The following is a 25244-nucleotide window of genomic DNA, read 5'->3' on the forward strand; positions in this document are numbered from 1 at the left end:
TTGGCATTTAGTGCAGAGCACAGAAAACTCATGCTAGCTCCTTTGTTTGGAGGAATCAAATCATTTACCACTCCTACCAAGTTAGATTCCAGAGGCTTCCCTTATAGGTCTATGAAAACATGGCCTCTGATGAATCTTGGAGAATTTTTCTTACTTGACCTTCCTAGAATCCTCATGATAATATCAACAACATTACCACAGACATTCTGACAAGGCCATTTCATGCCTTTGTTAATTAAAATAATTTTCTTGCATTAATTGTATTACGGCAAAATTACATGGTGTGAGATTAAGAGTAAAATTTATAAAGCACACAATTACATACTTCTGTCCTTAGAGGCTTTATTCGGTATTCATAAGATTTCTTGATATTTTACTTAGAGATTTCTAAATAGACTGAAGTTAGCGTTAGTACCTTGTTTCTTAGGAAGACCACGGAACTTGTCATCATCAGATTGTCTTCTGGCTGTCTTTTGTTGAAACACTGTAAAAATTACAGAACATATTATTTATTGAACATGTTTCCAAAAAATCCATACTGTAGAAGTCTCCAGGAAACCAGAATGCAATATCTCATTTTCCTGAGTATCAGTTCCTGAATTGTGTTATCTTTGAGTGGGAAGATTATTAAATTTACAGTTTTCTCATTTGTGCAGCTTATCAGTCATTTCAGAAAGCATTTTCATTGAGCAGAGTAGTATAATGTTGATGGAAAGCCTCATTAAATTATTTAAATCAAGATATGATTCCATTTTGATATCAGGTAAGAATAAAAGCTGCATTCTGTTAAAAGCAATAAATGTTAAAATCATATGAAAAATTCCATTTGCACAGAAATTATCCATGCCGACTTTTTGATGATAAGCAAGGATAATGACTGTTTCTTCTTAAATAGATGAAAAGACTGTTGTATTTCATAGATGTAATAATAAAAAATACACTTTATTCTTGCATCATCTATCTAGACCTCAGACCTATTAAAACAGCTTATTCAAATTACTTCATTATCTGAAAAGTGCTTTGTTCTCATTTATTATTTCTCACACAAAATTCTGGGAGACAAGTCAGCATTACTCACCCCATTTTGCAGATGAAAGATAAAATTGATTGCTTAATATTTATCGAGCACCCACAAAGTTCCATATAGCTTCCGGCATTTGTTAATAAAAAGTCCAAACTCTTTACAACTTTACTTTCAAAAATGAACGTCCCAGAGTTACATTTATTTTTTATAGGCAGTGTGAATTACAGGGTTTGGGAACTGGAAACGGCTTTGGAGATTTAGTCCAACCTCATATGTTTATAGATGAGGGAGTTGGAAGTAACTAGCTTGCAAAAAGTCTAAGTAATTTTGCAATGATCTCAGAGCCGTTGTTAGCAGAGATGTGATTTAAGCCCACATGCCTTGAATTTCAGTCTGTTGCTTGGTTCCTTACAGCACTACTGCCTCTTCCCTTCCATAACTATTCCCTTATAAAAGTAAAGAGGGAGACAGAGAGAGAGACTAAAAGGGACCTTAGAACAATTCCAACACAGTTGTATCTCTTGTTCCTTTTAGCATTTTGACAGAATTTCCTGGGGTAATTGAGATGAGGCCTGTGGGAGTGAATGTGTTTTAGCCCGATGGGGCTGGACCACTGACTGGCAGAAGCATCCTGACAGTTACCCTAGATTTCTGTCTTTGGTTTTAGTATTCTTTAAACCAATATAAGACCAAGGTCATATCTGTGATTAATCCTGGAGAATTTTTTTTTTTTAATGAAAACTTCTCCCCCATCAGATCAACAATTAGTTATTAAGCATACACAATTTGCCAGATGCCGTAAAGAGAAACTACTCCGTTTAACTATGCTCTTTTAAACAAAAGAGGTAAAACATGTTTCAAGGTTTAATGTGTTTGAATAAAAGTATACACATAAAATAATATTTTTGGTTGAAAACCAGTTTTCTGCTTCAAGTTAGTACTTGGAAAACATGCTAAATATAAGTAACTGGCAAGTTCTGGGTTCGTTGGCTTACTTACATTTTTCCTAAAATAAAATATATTGAGAAATATATAGTGTATAAATATATGTGAGGATATTAAATATTATAAGAGGTACTTGACTTTTTTTCTATTTGCTAGTTGTAAAAGTCTTTAAAATGCAATGCTTTAAAAATTTTAATAACATGCAATCTCTGTGCTTTTTGCCAATGTTGTTAAGATATAACTAAGAGTTTCAGACTTGAAAACTGGCATCTTTAATATGGGAAATGACCTGTATCCAAAGATCCATTCAGGCAATAAATTCTTCAAATAAAAATTACATTAATTGATAAGTTTTTAAAATTCTGCTGAGGTTTGAAGCTACAAAGTACTTGGAAATGAAATTATTTTTCCAGCTTTTTGGCATTAATTTGTTACAAATCACTTTGGACCCTATATGTTACTGGAATCCTTTTTGCTGATAACAATCCTTTTGGCTGAACATTTGTTATGAAATAACAGTGAATTCTCTCTTTCAGTTACTAGATTAAGAAGTTCCAAGGAGTATGTGTATTTATTGTCAAGTTTCACCAGGGCTTATACTTGGAACAGCTGGGGTCAAGGGCAGAAAATTGGGATGAGACCATAGGGTACTATGAGTCAGGTGATTGTGAAAATGCTGATAATAGGACTTTAAAAGCAGTCATGCAGTAGGTCATGCCCATAGTTAAAGGTCCTCTCTACCTGTTTTACCCCCTGGAATTCTCTTTTAAGTCACCTGCAGCTGCACCCATACCTCCAGGTTCCCTTTCTCCCATCTAAAGATGAGTCTCACTTCCTAACATGAAAACATCTAGCAATTAGCATATTGTCAAACACACCGTTTTCCTATCACTTTGAGTTTGGGAGATATGTTTAAATATAAGGCAACTTGGGAAAAGACCTATTTTATCTTATTTTCTGAAGAAAGCACTAGCCCATCAAAATTATTACTGAAGCGAACACACCTGTCAAGGACACATATTCGATTAGCCTTATGGAAAGAATAAATAGATATAAAATTTCAGAATCTGTTCATCTTTCTATTTTTGCAGTTCCTATTAGTGGAAACATTTAAAATTGCTTCAACTAGCAAAACCTTTGTTCTAAAAAGCTTTATGTACTTTACCATGTTCAGCCACCCTACACCACATTTACAAGAGATAGATATAAAATCCATAACAGAGTGAGAGCTGAGTGTAGGGCTGTGGGTCACTTGGATTTTGTATACAAAAGTACGTTATTTTGTAAAGCAAGAGTTGTGAGTTAGAGAAGAATTTGTTTTAAATGTATTGTAATTAAAAAATTGTATACAGAATGCTAGCCAACTTGGCGTAGAAGATGGGCAGTAGTTTTTTCTTCACACCAACCACATGAGTGACATGGAAAAAGGACTTTTCCGATTTGCTCCCTAACTGCCTTCTGGCCTTTATTTTAATAATAAAATTAGGGCTTAGATGTGATGATATCTACTATTTCACTCAGCTCTAACATTCTAAGATGTTACCAATTCTTCTTTCCCTAGTCACTCCAGGTTCAAAGGTGCTGGGAAAAATTCTTAAGCGGGTATGAATTTAAGTAGAATGCTATGTTTTGAGGAAAATATTATTTACAACCTGGGGGCTTAGACTAACATAAAAACTAGAAAGTTTAAAATCACAGACCAGTGCTAATTTTTTATTATATATCGAGACAATCCTTTCCCTATGTGTTTGAATTCTTAAATAATTTATCTCATGAATCTTAAAAAATGCTATCAAAATAATTAGAATATATATCAACTTTGCTGACTGTCTGCCCCAGTGAAATGTTATTATTCTCCTCCTAAAACTGAAATTTGAGAAGAAAGAAATATGAATGCATTATTAGTTATTGTCACTACCTTTGAACATAAAAAGTCCATGGACAAAACAAAACAATTATTGAGGTTTAAAATAATCCCAAACAATATAAATTTCCCAAATAATACCTTTTTTATTTAAAATATTGGTAGAATGACTTCTGTATAATTTTCTCCAGGATATGACATTGAATGAAAAAATTAGCATATTATTAAATATTCAAAATGTTCTGCAAAGCAGAACAAGCAGAACTAGCAGAAGAGCAGAGGAGGAGGAGAAGTTGAATTATTTTTTTAAAATTGTACTCTAAGTTCTGGGGTACATGTGCAGATCTTGCAGGATTGTTGCATAGGTACACACCTGCCATGGTGGGTTGCTGTCTCCATCCCCCCGTCACTTATATCAGGCTTGTCTCCCAACGTTATCCCTCCCCAACCTCCCGACCCCCTGATGTCCCTGCCCTAGGTCCCCACCCCCCAACAGACCCCAGTGTGTGACATTCCCCTCCCTGTGCCCATGTGTTCTCATTGTTCAACACCCACCTAAGAGTGAGAATATGTGGTATTTGGTTTTCTGTTCTTGTGTCAGTTTGCTGAGAATGATGGTTTCCAGATTCATACATGTCCCTACAAAGGACATAAACTCATTCTTTTTTATGGCTACATAGTATTCCATGGTGTATATGTGCCACATTTTCTATGTCCAGTTTGTCATTTCTGGGCATTTGGGTTGGTTCCAGGTCTTTGCTATTGTAAACAGTGCTGAAATGAACATATGAGTGCATGTGTCTTTATAATAAAATGATTTATAATCCTTTGGGTATATACCCAGTAATGGGATTGCTGGGTCAAATGGAATTTCTATTTCTAGATCCTTGAGGATTGCCACACTGTCTTCCACAATGGTTGAACTAATTTACAGTCCCACCAATAGTGTAAAAGGGTTCCTATTTCTCCACATCCTCTCTAGCATCTGTTGTCTCTTGATTTTTTAATGATCACCATTCTAACTGGCATGAGATGGTATCTCAATGTGGTTTTGATTGATTTGCATTTCTCTAATGACCAGTGATGATGAGTATTTTTCTATGTTTGTTGGCCTCATAAATGTCTTCTTTTGTAAAGTGTCTATTTATACCTTTTGCCATTTTGAATGGGTTTGTTTGTTTTTATTCTTGTAGATCTGCTTTAGTTCTTTGTAGATTCTGGATATTAGCCCTTTGTCAGATGGGTAGATTGCAAAAATTTTTTCCCATTCTGTTGGTTGCTGGTTCACTCTGTTGATTGTTTCTTTTGCAGTGCAGAAACTCTTAAGTTTAGTTAGATACCATTTGTCTATTTTGGCTTTTGTTGCTAATGCTTTTGGTGTTTAGTCATGAAGTTCTTGCCTATGCCTCTGTCCTCTGAATGGTTTTGCCTAGGTTTCTTCTAGGGTTTTTATGGTGATCGGTCTTACATTTAAATATTTAATCTATCTGGAGTTAATTTTAGTGTAAGGTGTAAGGAAGGGGTACAGATTCAGCTTTCTGCACATGGTTAGTCACTTTTCCCAACACCATTTATTAAACAGAGAATCCTTTCCCCATTGTTTGTTTTTGTCAGATTTGTCAAAGATCAGATAGTTGTAGATGTGTGGCATTGCCTCAGAGGCCTCTGTTCTGTTTCATTGGTCTATATATCTGTTTTGGTACCAGTACCATGCTGTTTTGATTACTGTAGCCTTGTAGTATAGTTTGAAGTTAGGTAGTGTGATGCCTCCAGCTTTGTTCTTTTTGCTTAGGATTGTCTTGGTTATGCAGGGCTCTCTTTTGTTTCCATATGAAGTTTAAAGTGGTTTTTTCCAGTTCTATGAAGAGGGTCATTGGTAGTTTGTTGGGGATAGCATTGAATCTATAAATTACTTTGAGCAATATGGCCATTTTCACGATGTTACTTCTGAGGCCTGTGTTCTGATCCATTGGTCTATATCTCTGCTTTAGTATCAGTACCATGCTGTTTTGATTACTGTAGCCTTGCAGTATAGTTTGAAGTCAGGTAGTGTGATGCCTCCAGCTTTCTTCTTTTTATTTAGGATTGTCTTGGCTGTGCAGGCTCTCTTTTGGTACCATATGAAGTTTAAAGTGATTTTTCCAGTTCTGTGAATAAGGTTAATGATAGCTTGATGGGGATAGCATTGAATCTATAAATTACTTTGGATAGTATGGCCACTTTCACGATATTGATTCTTCCTAAGCAGGAGCATGGAATATTTTTCCATCAGTTTGTGTCCTCTCTTATATTCTTGAGCAGTGGTTTGTAGTTCTCCTTGAAGAGGTCCTTCACATCCTTTGTTAGTTGCATTTCTAGGTATTTTATTCTCGTTGTAGCTATTGTGAATGAGAGTTCACTCATGATTTGGCTGTTTGTCTGTTATTAGTGTATAAGAATGCTTGTGATTTCTGCACCTTGATTTTGTATCCTGAAACTTTGCTAAAGTTGCTTATCAGTGTAAGGAGATTCTGGACTGAGATGATGGGGTCTTCTAAATGTACAAGCATGTCATCTTTGAATACAGAATTTGACTTCCTCTTTTCCTAATTGAATACCCTTTATTTCTTTTTCTTGCATGATTGCTATGGCTGGAACTTCCAGTGCTACATTGAATAGGGATGGTGAGAGAGGGCATCATTGTCTAGTGCCATATTTCAAAGGGAATGCTTCCAGTTTTTGTCCATTCAGTATGATACTGGCTATGGGTTAGTCATAAATAGCTTTTATTATTTTGAGATACATTCTAGCGATACCTAGTTTATTGAGCATTTTTAGCAGAAAGGGTTGTCGAATTTTGTTGAAGGCCTTCTCTGCATCTATTGAGATAATCATGTGGTTTTTGTCTTTGGTTCTGTTTATGTGATGGGTTACATTTATAGATTTGTGCTTGTTGAACCAGCCTTGCATCCCTGGGATGAAGCCTACTTGATCATGATAGATAAACTTTTGGTGGTGCTGTTGCATTTGCTTTGCCAGTATTTTATTGAAGATTTCTGCATTGATTTCATTATGGATGAAGTTTCATTTTTAGTTGTGTCTCTGCCAGGTTTTGGTATCAGGATGATGATGGTCTCATATAAAAGAGTTAGGAAGGATTCCCTCTTTTTGTATTGTTTGGAATAGTTTCAGAAGGAATAATACCAGCTCCTCTTTGTACTTCTGGTAGAATTTGGCTGTAAACCCATTTGGACCTGGAGTTTTTTTCGTTGGTAGGCTATTAATTGCTGCCTCAGTTTCAGCTCTTGTTATTGGTGTATTCAGGGATTCAACTTCTTCTTTCTTTAGCCTTGGGAGGCTGTTAAGTGTCTAGGAATTTATGAATTTCTTCCAGGTTTACTTGTTTATGTGCATAGAGTTGTTTGTAGTAACCTCTGATGGAAGTTTATATTTCTGTGGAATTGGAGTGATGTCCCCTTTATCATTTCTTATTGCATCTATTTGATTCTTCTCTCTTTTCTTTTTTATTAGTCTAGCTAGCTGTCTATTTTGTTGATCTTTTCAAAAAACCAGCTCCTGGATTTATAGATTTTTTTGAAGGGTTTTTTTGTGTCTCTATCTCCTTCAGTTCTGCTCTGATCTTAGTTATTTCTTGCCTTATGTTAGGTTTTGAGTTTTTCTGATCTTGCTTCTCTTGCTGTTTCAATTTTGATGACAGGATGTCAATTTTTGATCTTTCCTTGCTTCTCACTTGGGCATTTATTGCTATAAATTTCCCTCTAGCCACTGTTTTAAATGTGTTCCAGAGATTCTGGTATATTATAGTTTTGTTCTTGTTGGTTTTGAAGAATATCTTTAGTTCTGCCTTTATTTCATTGTTTACCCATTTGTCATTCAGGAGCAAGTTGTGCAATTTCCATGTAGTTGTGTGGTTTTGGGTGAGTTGCTTAATCCTGAATTCTAATTTGATTGCATTGTGGTGTGAGAGACTGTTATGATTTCCGTTATTTTGCATTTGCTGAGGAGTGATTAACTTCCAATTATGTGGTCAATTTTAGAATAAGTGTGATGTGGTGCTGAGAAGATTGTATGTTCTGTGGATATGGGGTGGAGATTTCTGTAGATGTCTATTAGGTCTGCTTGGTCCAGATCTGCATTTAAGTCCTGGATGTCCTTGTTCATTTTCTGTCTTGTTAATCTAATATTGACAGTGGAGTGTTAAAGTCTCCCGCTATTATTGTGTGGGAGTCTAAGTCTCTTTGTTGGTTCTTAAGAACTTCCTTTATGTGTCTTGGTGCTCCTGTATTGGGTGCATATATATTTAGGATAGTTAGTTCTTCTTGTTACCTTGATCCTTTTACCATTATGTAATATCCTTCTTTGTCTCTTTTGATCTTTGTTGATTTAAAGTCTGTTTTATCAGAGAGTAGGATGGCAACCCCTGCTTTTTTTGCTCTCCATTTGCTTGGTAAACTTTTTTCCATCCTTTTGAGTCTTGGTGTGTCTTTGCACATGAGATGGGTCTCTTGAATACAGCACACCAATGGGTCTTGACTTTTTATCCAGCTTGCCAATCTGTATCTTTTGATTAGGATATTTAGGCCGTTTACATTTAACACTAATATTGTTATGTGTGAGTTTGGTCCTGCCATTTTATTATTGACTGTTTATTTTGCCTGTTAGTTGATGCAGTTTCTCCATTGCATCATTGGTCATTACCATTTGGTACGTTTTTGCAATGGATGGTACTACTTCTTCCTTTCCATGTTTAGTGTTTCCTTCAGAAGCTCTTGTGAGACAGGTCTGGTGGTGATGAAATCTGTCAGCAGTTGTTTGTCTGTAAAGGATTTAATTCTTCTTCACTTACGAAGCTTAGTTTGCCTGGATATGAAATTTTTGGTTGAAAGTTCTTTTCTTTAAGGATTTTGAATATTGGCCCCCAGTCTCTTGTGGGTTGTAGGGTTTCTGCTGAGAGATCTTCTGTGAGTCTGACAGGTTTCCTTTTGTGGGTGACCCGACTCTTCTCTCTGGTTGCCCTTAGCATTTTTTCCTTCATTCCAACCCTGGTAAATCTGATGATTATGTGCCTTGGGGTTGCTCTTCTTGAGGAATATGTTTATGTTGTTCTCTGTATTTCCTGGACTTGAATGTTGGCCTGCCTTGTTAGGTTGGGGAAGTTCTCCTGAATAGTACCCTGAAGAATGTTTTACAGCTTGGATTCATTCTCCCCATCACATTCAGGTACACCAATCAAGTGTAGATTAGGTCTTTTCACATAATCCCATATTTCTTGGAGGCTTTGGTCATTTCTTTTCGCTCTCTTTTCTGTAATCTTGCTTTTTGTTTTTTTCATTGAGTTGATCTTCAATCTCTTATATCTTTTTTTCTGTTTGATAAATTTGGCTATTGAAACTTGTGTATGCTTTGCACAGTTCTCGTGCTGTATTTTTCAGCTCCATCAAGTCATTTATGTTCTTCTCTAAGCTGGTTATTCTAGTTAGCATTTTGTCTAACCCTTTTTCAAGGTTTTTTGTTTCTTTGCATTGGGTTAGGATATATTCCTTTAGCTCAGAGAAATTTGTTATTACCCACCTTCTCAAGCCTGCTTCTGTCAATTCAGCAAACTCATTCTCTATCCTTTTTTGTTCCCTTGCTTGTGAGGAGTTATGATCCCTTGGAGTAGGAGAGGCATTCTGGTCTTTGATGGTTTCATCCTTTTGTGTACTGGTTTCTTCCCATCTTCGTGGATTTATCTACCTCCGATCTTTGAAGTTGGTAATTTCAGATGGGGTCTCTGAGTGGACATCTTTCTGTTGATGTTGAAGCTATTTCTTTTTGTTATGTACTTTTCCTTCTAACAGTGAGGTCCCTCTGCTGTAGAACTGCTGGAGGTCTGCTCTAGACCTTGCTTGCCTGGGAATCACCCGTGGAGCTTCCAGAACAGCAAGGATTGCTTCCTGATCTTACCTCTGGTAGCTTTGTCTCCGAAGGGTACCTGCCAGGTGTCAGCCAGAACTCTCCTGTATGAGGCCTCTTTTTGGTTATACAGGGGTCAGGGAGCCACTTCAGGAGGCAGTCTGTCCTGTGTCTGCCTGCAGAGGCACTGCTGCACTGTCATGGACTCAATCCAGCTGCTGTTTAAACTTCCTCTACTTTTTGTTTACACAGGTAGGTTTAGGCCTGCCTCAGCAATGGTGGATGCCCTTTGCCCCACTGACTTTGATCTTCCTGGGTCAAGCTCAAACTGATGTGCTGGCTGTGAAACTCGAGCAAGAGGGCTTCAGTTTGCTGGTCTTTGTGAGGGTGGGACCTAGCCAGCCATATCACCTGTCTCCCCGCTTTCGGCTCCCCTTTTCTTAGGAGTGAGTAGCACCATCCCACAGTCACTCTCAGTGCTAGTCAAAACGTCTGCACAGATCTGTGCTGACAACCCATGGCACTGGCTGGATCTGCTACTCAGGTCTGTGCTGTTAACTCGTGGCACTTTTCAGCCTGGTGGGGATCTCCTGGTCTGTGAGTTGCAGAAGCCAAAGGAGAAGCACAGTATCTGAACTGAAGTGCAGGGGAGCAGCGGGAACGTCCCTGATCCTTCAGTCAGTTGCACTTCCTGGGTGAGGCAGTGCCCTGCCCTGCCCTGGTTTGCCCTCCTTGGACTGCAGCCACTATCCAATCAGTCCTATTGACTGGTACCTCAGTTGGAAATGCAGAGAGATCACTCGCCTTCTGCATCTCTCTCGCTGGGAACTGTGCTCTGGAGCTGTTCCTATCTGGCCACCTTTGAGAGGTTGAAGTTTAAATAGTTCACTTGCACTATTCATCTTTCCAGGCTGCATCTGTGAGTACATTCTTCATGTCAACCTCATTTGTGGTCTATTTCAAGCAAAGATACCATTCCATTGATGCCCTTAGAAAATCTGATAAATCTTGTTTTGAATTATTTCATAAGTGGCTATAGTGATAAAAAAAAAAACCTATGCAATAACAACAGCATTCATGATGTGAATTATAAACCACAAGATCCTTGATGGTTGTCCATTAGCTGTGACAAGTGAAATGTTATTTACAGCTGTACAGCTATCAGTGATGATAATGCTCGGAACTAGAGATTTAATATAAAATAAAATATACACATCTATATTGTGTTCTGGGCTTTCAGGGAATGATACAGTACAGGGTGGTAGCAGTGTTTTTATTTTTCACCAAAACACCTATAATTTGGCTGCTAACTACATAGGCAAGTCCTGAGGATGCAAAGGTAAATAAGACACAGTCGTAGTTGTCATACTGTCCTCTATTTTGGCGTGTTCATTTCAGTAAAGGTCTAATGTGCCACTAGTGCCTACTGATAAGAGAGGATAGGGATGAGAAACCATCAAGAGCCAGAATCATAACTCAATCCTTGTAGCTCTCTATTCTCCCTACCTTGTTTCCCCAGTTTCCCAATTTATATGGTTTAAATCTAATCACACAAAGACACAATAAAGTAAAAAACAAGCAACCAACCACAGTGTAAACAACCCCTTTGTCTAGCCAGCAAATACAGGAAACAATGTTTTAACCATATAATCAGTCACACTGACTAATCTGAAGCTTAGAGGAAAGATGTATGTAGGTAGCCTCTTTGAAAACTGACCAAGAGACACTGAGTGCTCCAGTCAGTTCAAAACCACCATTTAATTATGCTACCAATAGTTAAAGGTTTGAGAAACTGTTAAGATTTGAGAAACCTTATCAAATACAGGCCATTACATTTCAACGGGTACATTCAAGAAGCTGTGGACACAAATAGACAACCACATTCACCACATAGCATAAAAATCTTTCACCTGAAAGTAGTTTACTGCCTAGCAGACATATGTAGGTGGAGTTGTGGCATTATATTTTAAGAAGAATCTGTAAATGGTCAGCCAGAATATATGAGGTCACTAACATGGGTTATGGCTTACTAGTCAGATAAGCAGAGATGGAAAGTTGGAAAGTACATTGCTATATGAAGGAAAAGGCCATAAAATTCTAATTTAGTGGTGGTATTAATAAATGCTTTCATTTCCAAAGAAGAAAACATTAATTTTCTTTTCAAGTTGTAACAAAAACTTTGTTTGATAGAAGTGCTATCATTGAAATCATCTCCTAAAGAAAGATTTGGGAAATCTCACTATAAATTTTTTTTTCTACTACTAAGAGACCTAATTTTTACCAAAGTAGAACACAAACTGTTTTCATTTGCATATGTATTCTTTCCGATGCAAACACATATATTTACGTTCTAGAAAATATATAATCCAGGAAGGTGAGACATTCTGAGTGAGGACAATTGGTTGTGGACTTTGTTCTAATTATAGCTTGAGACCATGGCAATAAATTTATTAGTAAAATCTCCACTCACCACTGGGTGGGCAGTCTTCTTCCCTCTTGTTGGCAGGAGGCAGCATGCATTGAATAAGTATTGCTTGTATAGCACTGGATTAGGGGGTTAGTCTCCTCCCATGAGACTTCATTTGGGATCATCTCTTTACTTCTGTCACTACTCATTTGTATTCAATAAGAAAATGGTGTAAGTATGGACATAAATCTAGTAATATTCTGAGCAAATTTTCTTTTGTTTCATAGAAAAGTAGTTTGGGCAGCCAATGGAAGACTCTGCAAACTATAATACGTTTACTTTTTGGTTCATGCTGAGTGATTATCAAAAATAACTTCCCTTCCTCTCCCTCAATCAAGAAATGTTGCTATCCCAAGAAGTAGCAGTGGGATCATGATTTGCCTTGTGTTATACTTCACAGGATGATAAAACTTGGCAATCTTAATATGTTTTCTCCCCTAAATTTAAAGATAAGCTACTTGGTTATGCTCACTTAGAACAAACAGTTTAATTCTGCTACTAATTCTGAAAATTATATAAATGCAGATTGAAAATTCCAGAAGGATAGAGCTGGCTCCTTTGTTCTAGATAGTATTCAATACTGGAAGTTAATACATGGAAAAGTCATGCAAGACGATGTGTTGGCATATGAAACCCATGCAAAAGGGAAGAGGCAAAAGGCATCCTAATTGGTGTGATATGCCAGGTCTACCTTCACCTGTGTGCCTACAGAATACCTTCCATCACAGCAACTACCATTTCCTACATGCGACCCTGTGCAGGCCACTGTGCATACATAGTTTTAGTTCTCATGAAAACCCTGTGAAGTAGGTATTAACATTTCTTTAAAACCAAAACCAAAACCATAAACAAGTGAAGCAATGTTACATAATTTGCACAAAGTTACACAACTATGTCAGTCTTAGTCAAATTCAGTTCCATCTGGCTTCATAATCCTCATGAATTTCACTACCCAGTGCTGCTGGTCTGTTAGGGAAGACTTTTTCCAATTTTCTAACGTCAGGAAGCATTTTATTTTTCCTGAATAGCTACTTATTTAGTTTACAAAAAATCACATAAGTCCTGGTAGAAAATATAGTGAATTCAAGAAATCTAAAGTGACTCAAAAGATAGTAGGTGTGGATAGCTGTTTGATATGGCTGTTTGATGGGTCTGTAATTTCATCTTTAAACAATCATTTTCTAAAGTATTTGTTTACTCAGGCTTAACAATGGAAATAATTCAGGTAAGAGTTTCTTAACAGTGGTACTGTTGACACTTGAGACTGGATAATTCTTTGTTATGGGGCTGTCTGCTGCATTGTAGGACGTTTAGCAGCAGTCTTGGTCTCTGCCTAGTAGATGCCACTAATACTGTTCTTAGTTCTGACAATCAAAATGTCTCCAGACACTGCCAAATCTCTTTTGAGAGGCAAATCACTGCCACTTAAGAACTACTTTTTTAGGTTAATTAAATTTCTTCCTACAGATGCATTTAACAAATAGTTTAGTAACATCATAAGTGGAAAACGACAGAATTCATCTGGCTGTCGAATGAAAATCTAAATGCTTGATAATATTTGCATTCATTGTCTTGTATAATGAAAAACCCTTAATGTCAGTTCACACCACAGCCGATTACTGCCTCCTTTCCACTTCACTAATATAAAGGAATTGAATTCTTGGAAGATGAGGCTGGAAAAGTTCCTCATCATTAGGTCAACATGCTAATAGATGGTCTGCAAAGCCCTTCTCAGGTTTCATTCAGTATTTCTGTGAAGGAGCCAGGGGATCATGATGTTCTCCTGTGAAAATGACAGAAAGAGCAAACAAGAACACCTGGGTTACAGAAGCTGACTTGCTCTTCTTCAATGGACAGTATGAACACAGGTCAGAACAATTTCTCCTTTACAGAGTTACACCAGCACTCTATCATGGAAAAGAATGAGGCAGAGAGTCAGAGGAGAAAAACAGGAACATGAGACTTACAAAGAATGATAAATATGCCACTATTCTGAGAGCACCTGTGATATACATGCTATGTCCTTAAGCTAAATGGTTTGGACAAGGTCACCTAGCCAGGGAGTAAGATGCAAGGCACTCGATCTAAGACCTACTTCAATCCACTTGACCATATTTACTAATGAAGACAGAGACCATTATACCCTGTCACATTTACAATGATACGAATAATATTTCCTGAGAGTTTCTACAAGGTCTTTTTTCTCTTTTTGCATTTCAATTGCATTGTATGTGATCAATTTCAAGTACAAGTGAATTGCAAGTGGAAAATTTCTGAGAGCAGCTGAGTTGCACTTGACATTTTGGGGTCCCTGTAGCTGAGTAGCTCTCAAAAAGGTCATATACAACTTTGTTGCACTGCAAAATGCCAAGGGCAACTCAGTAGCAATTGGAAATTGAAAGGGAAATTATATTCTACCCGAAATCAGTCATGTGGATTCTGAAGAAGGATCTTTGTTCTATTAGTTGTGTGAGAGGAAAATAGAAAATTGCCCATTGATGCTGAAATATTTTACCCAATAGGCATTCATCTCTTTGCATGATTTATGGACATAGTTTTACTACCAATCTATCTATGCCATGCCAAGTGCTCATTTTCTTTCCCTGATTTATCATAAATCAAGAATTCTGCCACTGAAGACTATAAATCTGTGTTAATTCCTCTATATTCTTCAAGCTTAATGAACCTGATCCTCTTCAATATTACAGGGAGAAAAAAGTAGAAAAAAATATATCTGAAAACAGGCAAACTTCAAAAAATTTTACTTAAGAAAAATGAGTTATTCTTGTTGTGGATGTTAACCTAAGATCAGGTTTTAGTACAACAGCAATGAGATAAAAAATCATAAACATATCTCTTGATAAAATGAAACATCATGGGTTCAGTTTTGCATTAATAAGTTACATCTCTGGGGTAGAGGGATGATGATGATGATGGTGGATATAGAGCTTCTCTCTCACATGTTTTAAACTTTGTGAAAGCAGTTAGAGAGTGCTTAGCAATATATGAATAACCTACAGCTTTGTCCAATTCTGTGTGGGCTCTTTCCTTCAAATTAGCACTATTTTGGACATAAGATGGTTTAAAGCAGGAGAGACTTAGGAATTAGTAGACTGATATACTCTTCTGATTACCTTCCAGTGTGTTAATGAAGCCTTCTGTTTTAGCCACATTGATGTGGATCTTGTCACTTCTATCATTTCATTCAGTTAATATGCACCAAATATGCACAGTTTCTACTGTGAATTCAGCACTGACCTTGGCACCAGAGATACAATGGGGAAAAACATTAGTTTTGTCTCTTCCTTCATGGATCTTATAGGTTAAAAGGAAGAAATAAATAGTAACAAATCCAGAAATAAATATATCAGTGATGGAAATTTGTGGTGCCATATGCTCAGGCGTGGGATCTCCAAATCCTACCTCTTCCTCTTCCTGGTTTTATCATGTTGAGCAAGAGGCTGAAACTCACTAAGCATAAGTTTCTTTATCTTTAGAATGAGGCCATTAATGCCAATTATGCAGCGTTATTGTGTGAACTAGTAATTATTATGAAAGCTGCCTAATAATAATTATTGTAAGAATATGACTAAGCCAACTTGCCCTATTAGAGTATGGGGTTTTTCTTCCCTCACACACTCCAGCACTATTATTTTTCCTAATTTCTGACTCCACCAGAACCCAGGAAATATACAGACACTAAACTGAGAAAAGAAAAAGTAGGATTGTTTTAATTCATTGAGCATATACTACATATCAAGTATTGTGCTGGGTTTTTTTCTAATTTTATCTCATTTAGAGATTAACAATCTTCAAAATACATATCATTTTTATCCCAAACTTACAGTGAGGAAATTCAGTCTCAGATATGTGAAGTTGCCTACTTAGGTTATATCAGCTAAATTTGAATACAAATCTTTCTGCAAAGTTAGTATGGTTTTCCTTTGCCTAGTCCCTTTGCCATTACTTCTTGAGCTTCTGAAATAGTAAGCTGGGATTGTGCATTCCTGTGTTTTCCCCCATCTCCTATTCCATATTCTTCAATTCTGCCTACGTTAACACACCCTGAATATACTAATATACTGATATCACCTTTGGGCTCTGGCAGGCCAGAAATTAATCTTCTAATTGAGTGGCTTGTTTTCTGGGAAATGGTGGCAATTCGACTTAATAGATCTGCCTGAGCTAGGGGATAAAAAAGGAAAGATGTGAGGAAAGATTCTTATCCTGTGAAATGCAAAGAACATCAAGAATGAATTAGCTGATGAGGCAATCTCTTCCTATGTGGGAACAGAATGATCAACAATCAATTGTATAAAAGAAAAAGGCAGGCAAATATATCCCAGTGAAAGAGAAAATGAAATAAAAAATGGAAGAGGTTTTCAGTGACCTTATTTACAGTCCAGCTTTTGATACTTTTTTGGGATACAGGGTAAATAACCATACCCATTTTATATTCATAATTGCAAAAAAATTGTAACACTAGTTTCATCTCTATGAAATACAAATATAATGAGAGTAAATTATATTTTATCATTGAATTAGAAAGATGTCATATAAATGTTGAAGGGTGCCATGCTTGGGATGGGTGAGATTAGTAAACTTTAAAATTTATTAGAAACTCAAGATCTTTAGGATTCTTCAATGTTTCTATGTGTACGTATACCTACAGGACAAATTATAATATTGCATGTTGAGAATTTACATAATTGGGACACAGGTTTTATCATTGGCACTCAGTTGATGTTTATGTAACTACTAAATAAATCAATGAGAAGGAAAACCATCCAAATGTACCTTTTTAACTTAGGGATGGGTTGAAAGTCTAAAGCAGTCATAGCCCAAGTTCTTTCTCCAGTCCTGTGAAATGAAGCACTCATCAATGATGCGCGCTGCCTTCATTAGAGAAACTGAACAGAAGTAGTTTTGGACATGGGACACAAGGCACACTGGGTGGCAGCAATTACACACTAGACTGAAAACAGGGAGAACAAGTTAAATTTGTGCGTTCTGAATGGTGAAATTTCCCAGTCTTCTTCCAGCATTCTAATCTCAGTGTGCTGGCAACTGGGTATGTAAGTGCAGACTATAGTTAGTTGACGACTATTCTAGAAAAAGTGAAAAGCATAGGAGAATAGAGTTACATAAATAATATTTTGGGGCCATTCAATGAAAAAATTGTCTAACTCCTAATTACCCTACAGTGCTGTCCACAGGTTAACGAGTTTCCATTGAAGCATTAGTGCTTCATTCTTCTTCTTTTTTTTTTTTTTTTTTTTTGAGACTGAGTCGTGCTCTATCGCCCAGGCTGGAGTGCAGTGGTATGATTTTGGCTCACTGCAACCTCCTGGGTTCAAGCCATTCTTCTGCCTCAGCCTCTGGAATAGCTGGGACTACAGGCGACTGCCATCACGCCCGGCTAATGTTTTTGTATTTTTAGCCGAGTCAGGGTTTCACCATGTCGGCCGGCCTGGTCTCAAACTCCTCACCTGAGGTGATCCACTCGCCTTGGCCTCCCAATGTGCTGGGAATACAGATGTGAGCCACTGTGCTCGGCCAGTGCATTATTCCTAAACATGAAAGCATAGCTAAGAATAGCCATATTTGATGGAAGTATCCAATGTTACAGGCAAAACAAACAAGACAACAGAGACAATATGAGAGCAGAAGGAAAATAAAAATAATAACAAAAGAAATTTAAAAACAAATCAAAACAAAATCAGTAACAAAGATACTGAATTATATCTCTCTGCACCCCTACAGCGTAAAAGAGAAAAGAAAAGAACAACAGAGAATGTGACAGAGATCTTGAAAAACAAGAATATGACCACCAATAGAAGGACAGGAAGATAAAGGCCAAAAGGTAGAGCAACACAACATGGGATTCCATACTTGTCCTGAGAAACTCCCTAAGCATTGGGGTATAGCGGATGAGGTATCTCTTCAAAAATTTCTAGAATATAACTAATGTTTTGTATTGAGCTATATATATTTTCTCTTTTCAAAGTATTTACTGGTATTTATCAACTTTGTCAAGGAGACGGTAATATCCTAGAGATTTTAACTATGAGAGACAACCTGAGAATTTCTAAAAAAAGCTCATTCCCTGCCTTTATAATCTAGACAACTGTTCCAATTCACATTTGATTTTAGCAGAAGCAGTTCATTAATTTGTCATAGTTTCCTAATTTGTTATAGTTTCTTGAACATTATCAAGAGTACATCACCATTAAATAAGTGTGCTTTATATGGTAAATACTTTATATATGCTTGCTAAATTTTCTTATATGAATCTCTCAATATATACAGGCAGCTTAAGGAACAGAATAGTTTCTATTGAAAATATTAAGTATATATGAATAATTATGTTTCTCTTAGGTGGATCTATGGTATATATTTAAATGTTCTTGTGTTGCATATTATTTACAGGAGTTGAGCTTCCCTCTTATAGAATTAGGAAGGAAGTATCAAGGAGAATTTCTACATGTATGCTATGGTTTCATATTCCATGAATGACTTGTCATTATCCTTCCTAATGAGGAATTAGAAACCTGAACTATCCAATATTCTTATTTTCTTTACTCATTATGTTTCTAAATTAAAAAATAAGCCTGTATAGCTTACCTGTGACTTGAAAAAAAATGTTTAATCTTTGGAATTTTAGAGCACTAATTGCAGCACCATATTCCCTCCTTCCATACTCAAAATTTTGGACATACAAAATTAACAAGTAAACACACAGCAATGATAAAACATTACCTTGAGCTATGTAAGGTGTGGTTTCCTCTTTCGGAGGTATATTTGTAGGTCGGGGTGTGGGGGCAGGAGGTCTGTTTATAATGAAAGACCGACTCCCAGTTTTTTTCTTTATACTCAAACTGGCCAAAATCATGTCATATTCACTGTCATCAATCTCAGCAAAAGTGTATGGGTCTTCCTCCTCCTCCTGATCCTTTTCATCTTCTTTCTTCTCTTTTTGCCCTTTGAGTTCATCTCCTGTTTCTTGTCTAACACCAGGATCACCCCAGTTCTGACTTCTTTCCATTTGGCCTTCCACCATTGTCCCTGTTTATGAAATATTTACATTGTGTTTACTCTTCTGTTATATGCAATGTTATCGGTGTCCATCTGTCACTTTTTTGAGCTTCCCAAGGTGGCTTAGTCAAGTGCCATAGGGAATAATATTAGAGAGGAGCTTCTGGCTCCAGAATAACAATTTATATATTACCCCATAAATGCAGAAAGAAAAGTGAGCTGTGTAACTTACTAATAAATCATCCTGCAGTAATTTAAATTTTATTAAGAAAAACACTTTGCTTAAGACATGGATTTTTAAAAAACATTTAAATATTTTCCATATTATTTTGTGTGTGTGTGTCTGTATATATACATAATATAATTTTTTTTTTTTTTTTGGATGGAGTCTTTCTCTGTGGCTCAGGCTGGAGTGCAGTGGTGCGATCTTGGCTCACTGCAACCTCCACTTCCCGGGTTCTGGTTCAAGCAATTCTCCTACCTTAGCCTCCCAAGTAGCTGGGATTACTGGCACGAGCCACCATGTCCAGCTAATTTTTGTATTTTTTAGTAGAGACAGCGTTTCACCATGTTGGCCAGTCTGGTCTTGAACTCCACACCTCAGGATCTACCTGCCTCCGCCTCCCAAAGTGCTGGGATTAGAGGTATGAGCCACCGTGCACAGCCAATATAAATATTTTTATATATTACTATATCTATAAAATATAAAATATATGTTATATATACCTTTATATATTATATATATATAAAATACATATTATATATACTTTCATATATTATATATATATAAAATACATATTATATGTACTTTCATATGTAAAGAATGATTTCATATCAGGAAATTGAGTTACAAATCTTAAGTCTCAAACTCCACAGACTTTGAAAGCTTGTGTTTTTCAAGCATAATATTCTTATATGTATTTCTTTTCACTTGAAATTGTTTCATGTTTCATATTGCTTGCACTGGATATTTCACCTAAAATTTCATTTCTGTGAAAATGACAGGGAGTAATAGCTAAAGGCACCATTAGTTGGTTTCATAGCTGTCGGTTTTTGAATATGACAAACTGACCTTCAAAAATGCAGCTCTTGCTTTCTACCAGCCAACTTGATCCTTATTCATAGATAAAGGACACTGGCCAGGTGTGGTGGCTTTTGTGCCTAATCCAAATGCTTAGGGAGGCTGAAGTAAGAGGACAGCTGGAGGCCAGGAATTTGAGAGCAGCCTGGTGAGACCGAGTATCTACAAAAATGAAAGAATTAGCCAGGCGAGGTGGTGTGCACCTGTACTCCCAGCTACTCCAGAAAATGAGGAGAGAGGATTGCTTTAGGCCAAGAGTTTGAGGCTGCAGTGAGCCATAAGCACACCATCGCACTCCAGCCTGGCAACAGAGTGAGATCGTGTGTCACAAAAAAAAAAATTTAAAAACGTGGATGAATGACACTGACAGTAGAGTTCATGACTTAAAAGACAGCATAGATGATCAGTGATTTGAGAATTAATTCACGTGAAAAGAATACAATTATAGGTTTCAGAGTCTTTGATGGTTTTTACATTCAGTAATAACTTATAAGAATATGTTAAAATATTTTTGTAGCAGTTATTAATAAGAGAAAGATACATGCTTTGATTAACAAGTAAATTGAAAAGAATTTTAATGTCTCTCTACCAGGCCAATGAGAGGGCTTTTTCTTTCATTTTCATTCTTTTTCAATATGCCCTTCATTTGGTGAGAATCTGATACTTCCCAAATTAGTTTACTTATAAAGATTTCAGTGGAGAAGTTTAAAAGGAGAAAGAGAAGTAGCAAAGCAGAATTAAAGGATATTATTATAGAAAGAGTCAGCAGTTGTCTTGGGTAGGTTTATGAGGAGAGACTAATCTCCCAACAGCGTCTTAACTCTTATGGTTTCATTTGGTTTAACCTAGGAAATATTAATTACCTATGTGCCTAGCACTAACTTTCAATTCACCACGACTTGCCTTTTATCCTATGAATAACATGGTTTTAAGATTTTGACTTTATGACTTCTGTTTCACTGACAGCAACACAGGTGAAGCCAGATTAAGTGTGTGGGAACCACTTTTTCAGTGTTTCATTTTTAGCAGAATGTGTCAACCATCTTACCTTTGTGAACTGATTTCCTGAGCTGTTAACTCTCTTTGTTTCCCCACCCACCTCTCCTCCCAACTATTTCTAAAGTTGGGCTTGCACTAGAAATAATACATTTTACTTTTTATTTTCCAGAGTATCAGATTATACTTTTAAGAGTGGAACCAGAGCTTTCTCAATTCAGGTGGCATATCAATGAAGAACGATGAAAACAAATCACTTCTATAATTCCAACTTTTGAAGTAATTGGGGCAAAAGTATATAAAAAAAGAGAAAAATCCTAAGAGCCTTGGAGATCTGTTAATAGAAGTAAGTAACTTACATTTTCTAATTACAGGCTTCTTGGGACTGAGTCAAGGAGGGATCTGATAATTACTTTTCAGGATTCTTGGGATGTTAAAAAGAAACAGTGGGTTCTTTATAAACTATAAAGTGCCCTATAGTATTATATGTTATTAATTTCTCTGAAGATGTCCATAAATCCATTGTGAGGAATGTGATGCCTACAGCATTGATGAGATGGCTCTTTTTTTCCCCCTTCAGTAACTTGAGGGCAGATGGAAGCTACTCCTGAAGAACAATTCCTGACAGTATCACTAGCCAAAGTCAAAGACATAAAAAGTCTCTGGCAAAAAAATAACTGATAGCTTACAGCCTTGCATTTAAAGACCAATAAAACCATTTTAAGAAAAAATACTGGCATTTTGTTATCCACTTCTAATATCAGTGTTATGAAAAGATAAGATCAAAGTAACACTGCATATAAAATGTAAAAAGAGTTTTTAAATTAGATGAGTTTTTGTTTTATTTTGCTTTTTATATTTGCTAGTTTTCAGGAGATATATTAGCCAAGATTACATTTCTCATTTCAGATATCTCATGAAGATCTTGGGTAGAGTCGTTTTAGACCTGCTAACCAACATATATATAAAATTTTACATTAGGAAAAATATGACTTAATATTATCACTTTTTTTTTTTTTTTTTTTTATTTTTGTTCTATTCTCCCCTGACCCAAAGCACAAATTTAGTGCCTTTTTTTTTTTTTTTTTTTGAGACAGAGCATTGCTCTGTCGCCCAGGCTCAAGTGCAGTGCCATAATCTTGGCTCACTGCAGCCTCCGCCTCCTTTGTTCAAGTGATTCTCCTGCCTCAGCCTCTTGAGTAGCTGGGATTACAGGCACCCACCACCATGCCCGGCTAATTTTGTATTTTTACTATTTTTTGCATTTTTAGTTTCACCATGTTGGTCAGGCTGGTCTTGAATGCCTGACCTCGTGGTTCACCTTTCCTGACCTCCCAAAGTGCTGGGATTCCAGGCGTGAGCTACTGTGCCAGGCCAGCACTTTTAGGAGAATTAATCTGACACAAGACAGTTTTGTCTTAACAATTAATTTTGTTATAACAAATTATTCATATCTGAAAAAATGAGAAAAAAATCCCAGAATGTTGTAGTGAGTATAACTAACTTAAGATGTTTTCTCCCCTCCCCCCTAAATATTAATACATCTACTCCATGGATAAATATTAAGGATCCACAAGAGCTTAAAATATAGTAGGTAATAAATATCTGTTGACTGAATGAATGAATCAGAGAAATATCCATTAGGCTTCAGAGCTTTCCATTAAGCAGTACTTTCTGTCTCTAAATACAGTGCATAACCTTAATAAACCTTATTATGGTAAACTTGGGTCTTCACAGAGAGCCTTCAAGGGCACAAATGCTGAATTCCTTTTTTTTTTTTTTTTTTTTGTTGACATGGAGTCTCACTCTTGTTGCATAGGCTGAAGTGGACTGGGGTGATCTTGGTTCACCGCAACCTCTGCCTCCCAGGCTCAAGCAATTCTCCTGCTTCAGCTTCCCGAGTAGCTGGGATTATAGGTGCATGCCACCACACCCAGCTAATTTTTGTATTTTTAGTAGAGTTGGGGTTTTACCATGTTGGCCAGGCTTGTCTTGAACTCCTGACCTCAGGTGATCTGCCTGCCTTGGCCTCCCAGAGTGCTGGGATTACAGGTATGAGCCACTGTGCCTGGCCCAAATGCTAAATTTCATTGCTTAAAAATTTAATTTTTGAAACAAGTTCATGTTTTTCTACTTTATAGCCTTCTGTGACCCAGCAACTAAATTATAGTGAAAATGCGGTTTTGATAAAGAGTTTTTTTTTTAAACTAAATTATCTTCTTAAGAATGTTTTATATGGAAAATAAATATAAATTTAGAAAGTACATATGAAATAATGATCAAAAAGTAGATGATAATTTGTACTGTAAGAGTGAACCTTAAGCTGAACATTTTTCAGGGTGTTGAACACTCCAGGCAGATAAACCTAAGGTGGAAGCTCCTCTTCATGCCCTCTGCAAGGACAGAGTCCCCACTGCCACCTTCTGCACCCCAATTCCTGCATCTGGGAACAAATGCCAGTGACAGCTATGTTGACTTCCCCCACTTGGATAGTGTATAAAGTGCTTTCACACTTTGGTCTCAGCGTAGTGTGCGACAAACCCTTTAGTACTTAACTCTCCTACAGCAATCATGTGCTGTAGTTCATGAAGTGCCCAAGTGCATCTGAAAATTGTCAATCATTAGCATTTCACTTTTTTCTGAAGACTAAGAGTATGTTTTAAAAGCACTATTGTATTTCCTTTTCCACAGAATGCCTGAGGTTCATTTACGTGAAGAACTACAGACTCCTTCTAAGTTTTATTTTCTTAAGGCTTTGTAAGGAGACAAGGAAAAAAGAAAGAGAAAAAGTGAGAGAAGGGAGAAAAAAAGGAAGGAAGTGAGGGAGGGAGAAAGGAAGAAAAGAATGAAGTAGAGGTGGGTATCTCTTGCCTCATTTCCAAGGCCTTAGTTTTTAAAAAATAAAAGGAAAGTTCCTCTTGGTTTCAAAAGCTGATCTGCTCTGTATAGATTTGCCACTGCACTATTTCCTATGTAAGCCTGTCAAAGGTTGGTTTTTGTTTTGGTTTTTTCTAACCTTAAACTTACCTGGTAAGGTGAAGTGAGGTCTTTCCAGTTGGGAGGCAGTAGCTACAGGTCGCGGTGGAGGGAGAGGAGGTCTGCTGCTCATGAGTGGCTCTTGTGAATTATTTTCTGGGTCAGAACCAGGAATGAACACATACAAGTCATCATACTGGTCCTCGGAACTCTCACTGCCAACCTCTGCTGGGCTGTGCTTGGCCTCCGTGCCTGACCCATTCTCTTTTCCTTCCCCTTCCATTTTATTTGCCTCAGCTCCATCTGCACTTTGCCTGCATGTGTTCCTGCTGTCGTGATGAAATCCTGGGTTCTGGGTGGCTGTTTATGATGAAGATTGCACAATATCATTTAAATACACCATCTGGAGGCATTTCATATTTTGTAAATTTGTACAGAAATAGTAGTAATGCTAATAAAACTTTTATGACCTGATATAATGAAAAGATGTCAAATATATAACTTTTAGTGAGCAGTCATTTATTTCTGGGCTTTTAAAGTACTTACCAAATGAACAGTCAAAGCTCCATTATGTCTTGCTACCTGTGTTTATGACACACTCATGCAGATAATGCTATTCTGATTCTTTAGAGTTGAACAGATTCATATATTTGATATCATCATTGCATTTTTATTAGAAAACAATATAACTGACCCAACAAAATAATAAATGATGGAAAAGGTACAAAAGAAAAGACACAAACTTTACTTGCTTGTAAATAATGAATACAAATGAATCTATGACTCTTATTTAGTTATTTTAATATATATAGATAATTTTATAAAGAGACTATAAAATTATAGTATCTTTGTAGATAACTATAATAATTTTGTAATTCCTTGTAATAAATCATTTATAGATACTATACTAACTTTGAAACTATTACTTGGGAAAAGTTTATATATATATATATATATATAT

At 36.6% G+C, this 25244-nt stretch overlaps 1 protein-coding gene across 4 annotated transcripts in view; it reads right to left on the reverse strand.

The window, feature by feature from the left end:
- The window catches only part of BANK1 (B cell scaffold protein with ankyrin repeats 1), a 311677-nt gene that overhangs the window by 35490 nt on the left and 250943 nt on the right, over positions 1 to 25244 (reverse strand). For all 4 annotated transcript variants that reach the window (XR_005196871.1, XR_005196870.1, XM_017508664.2 and 1 more), the window contains 3 exons: positions 24335 to 24643; positions 18955 to 19260; positions 416 to 484 (listed from right to left, as the gene is read on the reverse strand). Coding sequence is in view for 2 of the 4 variants with exons in the window: in XM_017508664.2 (XP_017364153.1) it covers positions 416 to 484; positions 18955 to 19260; positions 24335 to 24643 (684 nt within the window). In the remaining 2 variants the exon portion in view is untranslated. The remainder of the gene's footprint in view (positions 1 to 415; positions 485 to 18954; positions 19261 to 24334; positions 24644 to 25244) is intronic.

Source organism: Cebus imitator, unplaced genomic scaffold (genome assembly GCF_001604975.1).
Source record: "Cebus imitator isolate Cc_AM_T3 unplaced genomic scaffold, Cebus_imitator-1.0 Scaffold397, whole genome shotgun sequence".
In the NCBI taxonomy this organism is placed as follows: Eukaryota; Metazoa; Chordata; class Mammalia; order Primates; family Cebidae; genus Cebus; species Cebus imitator.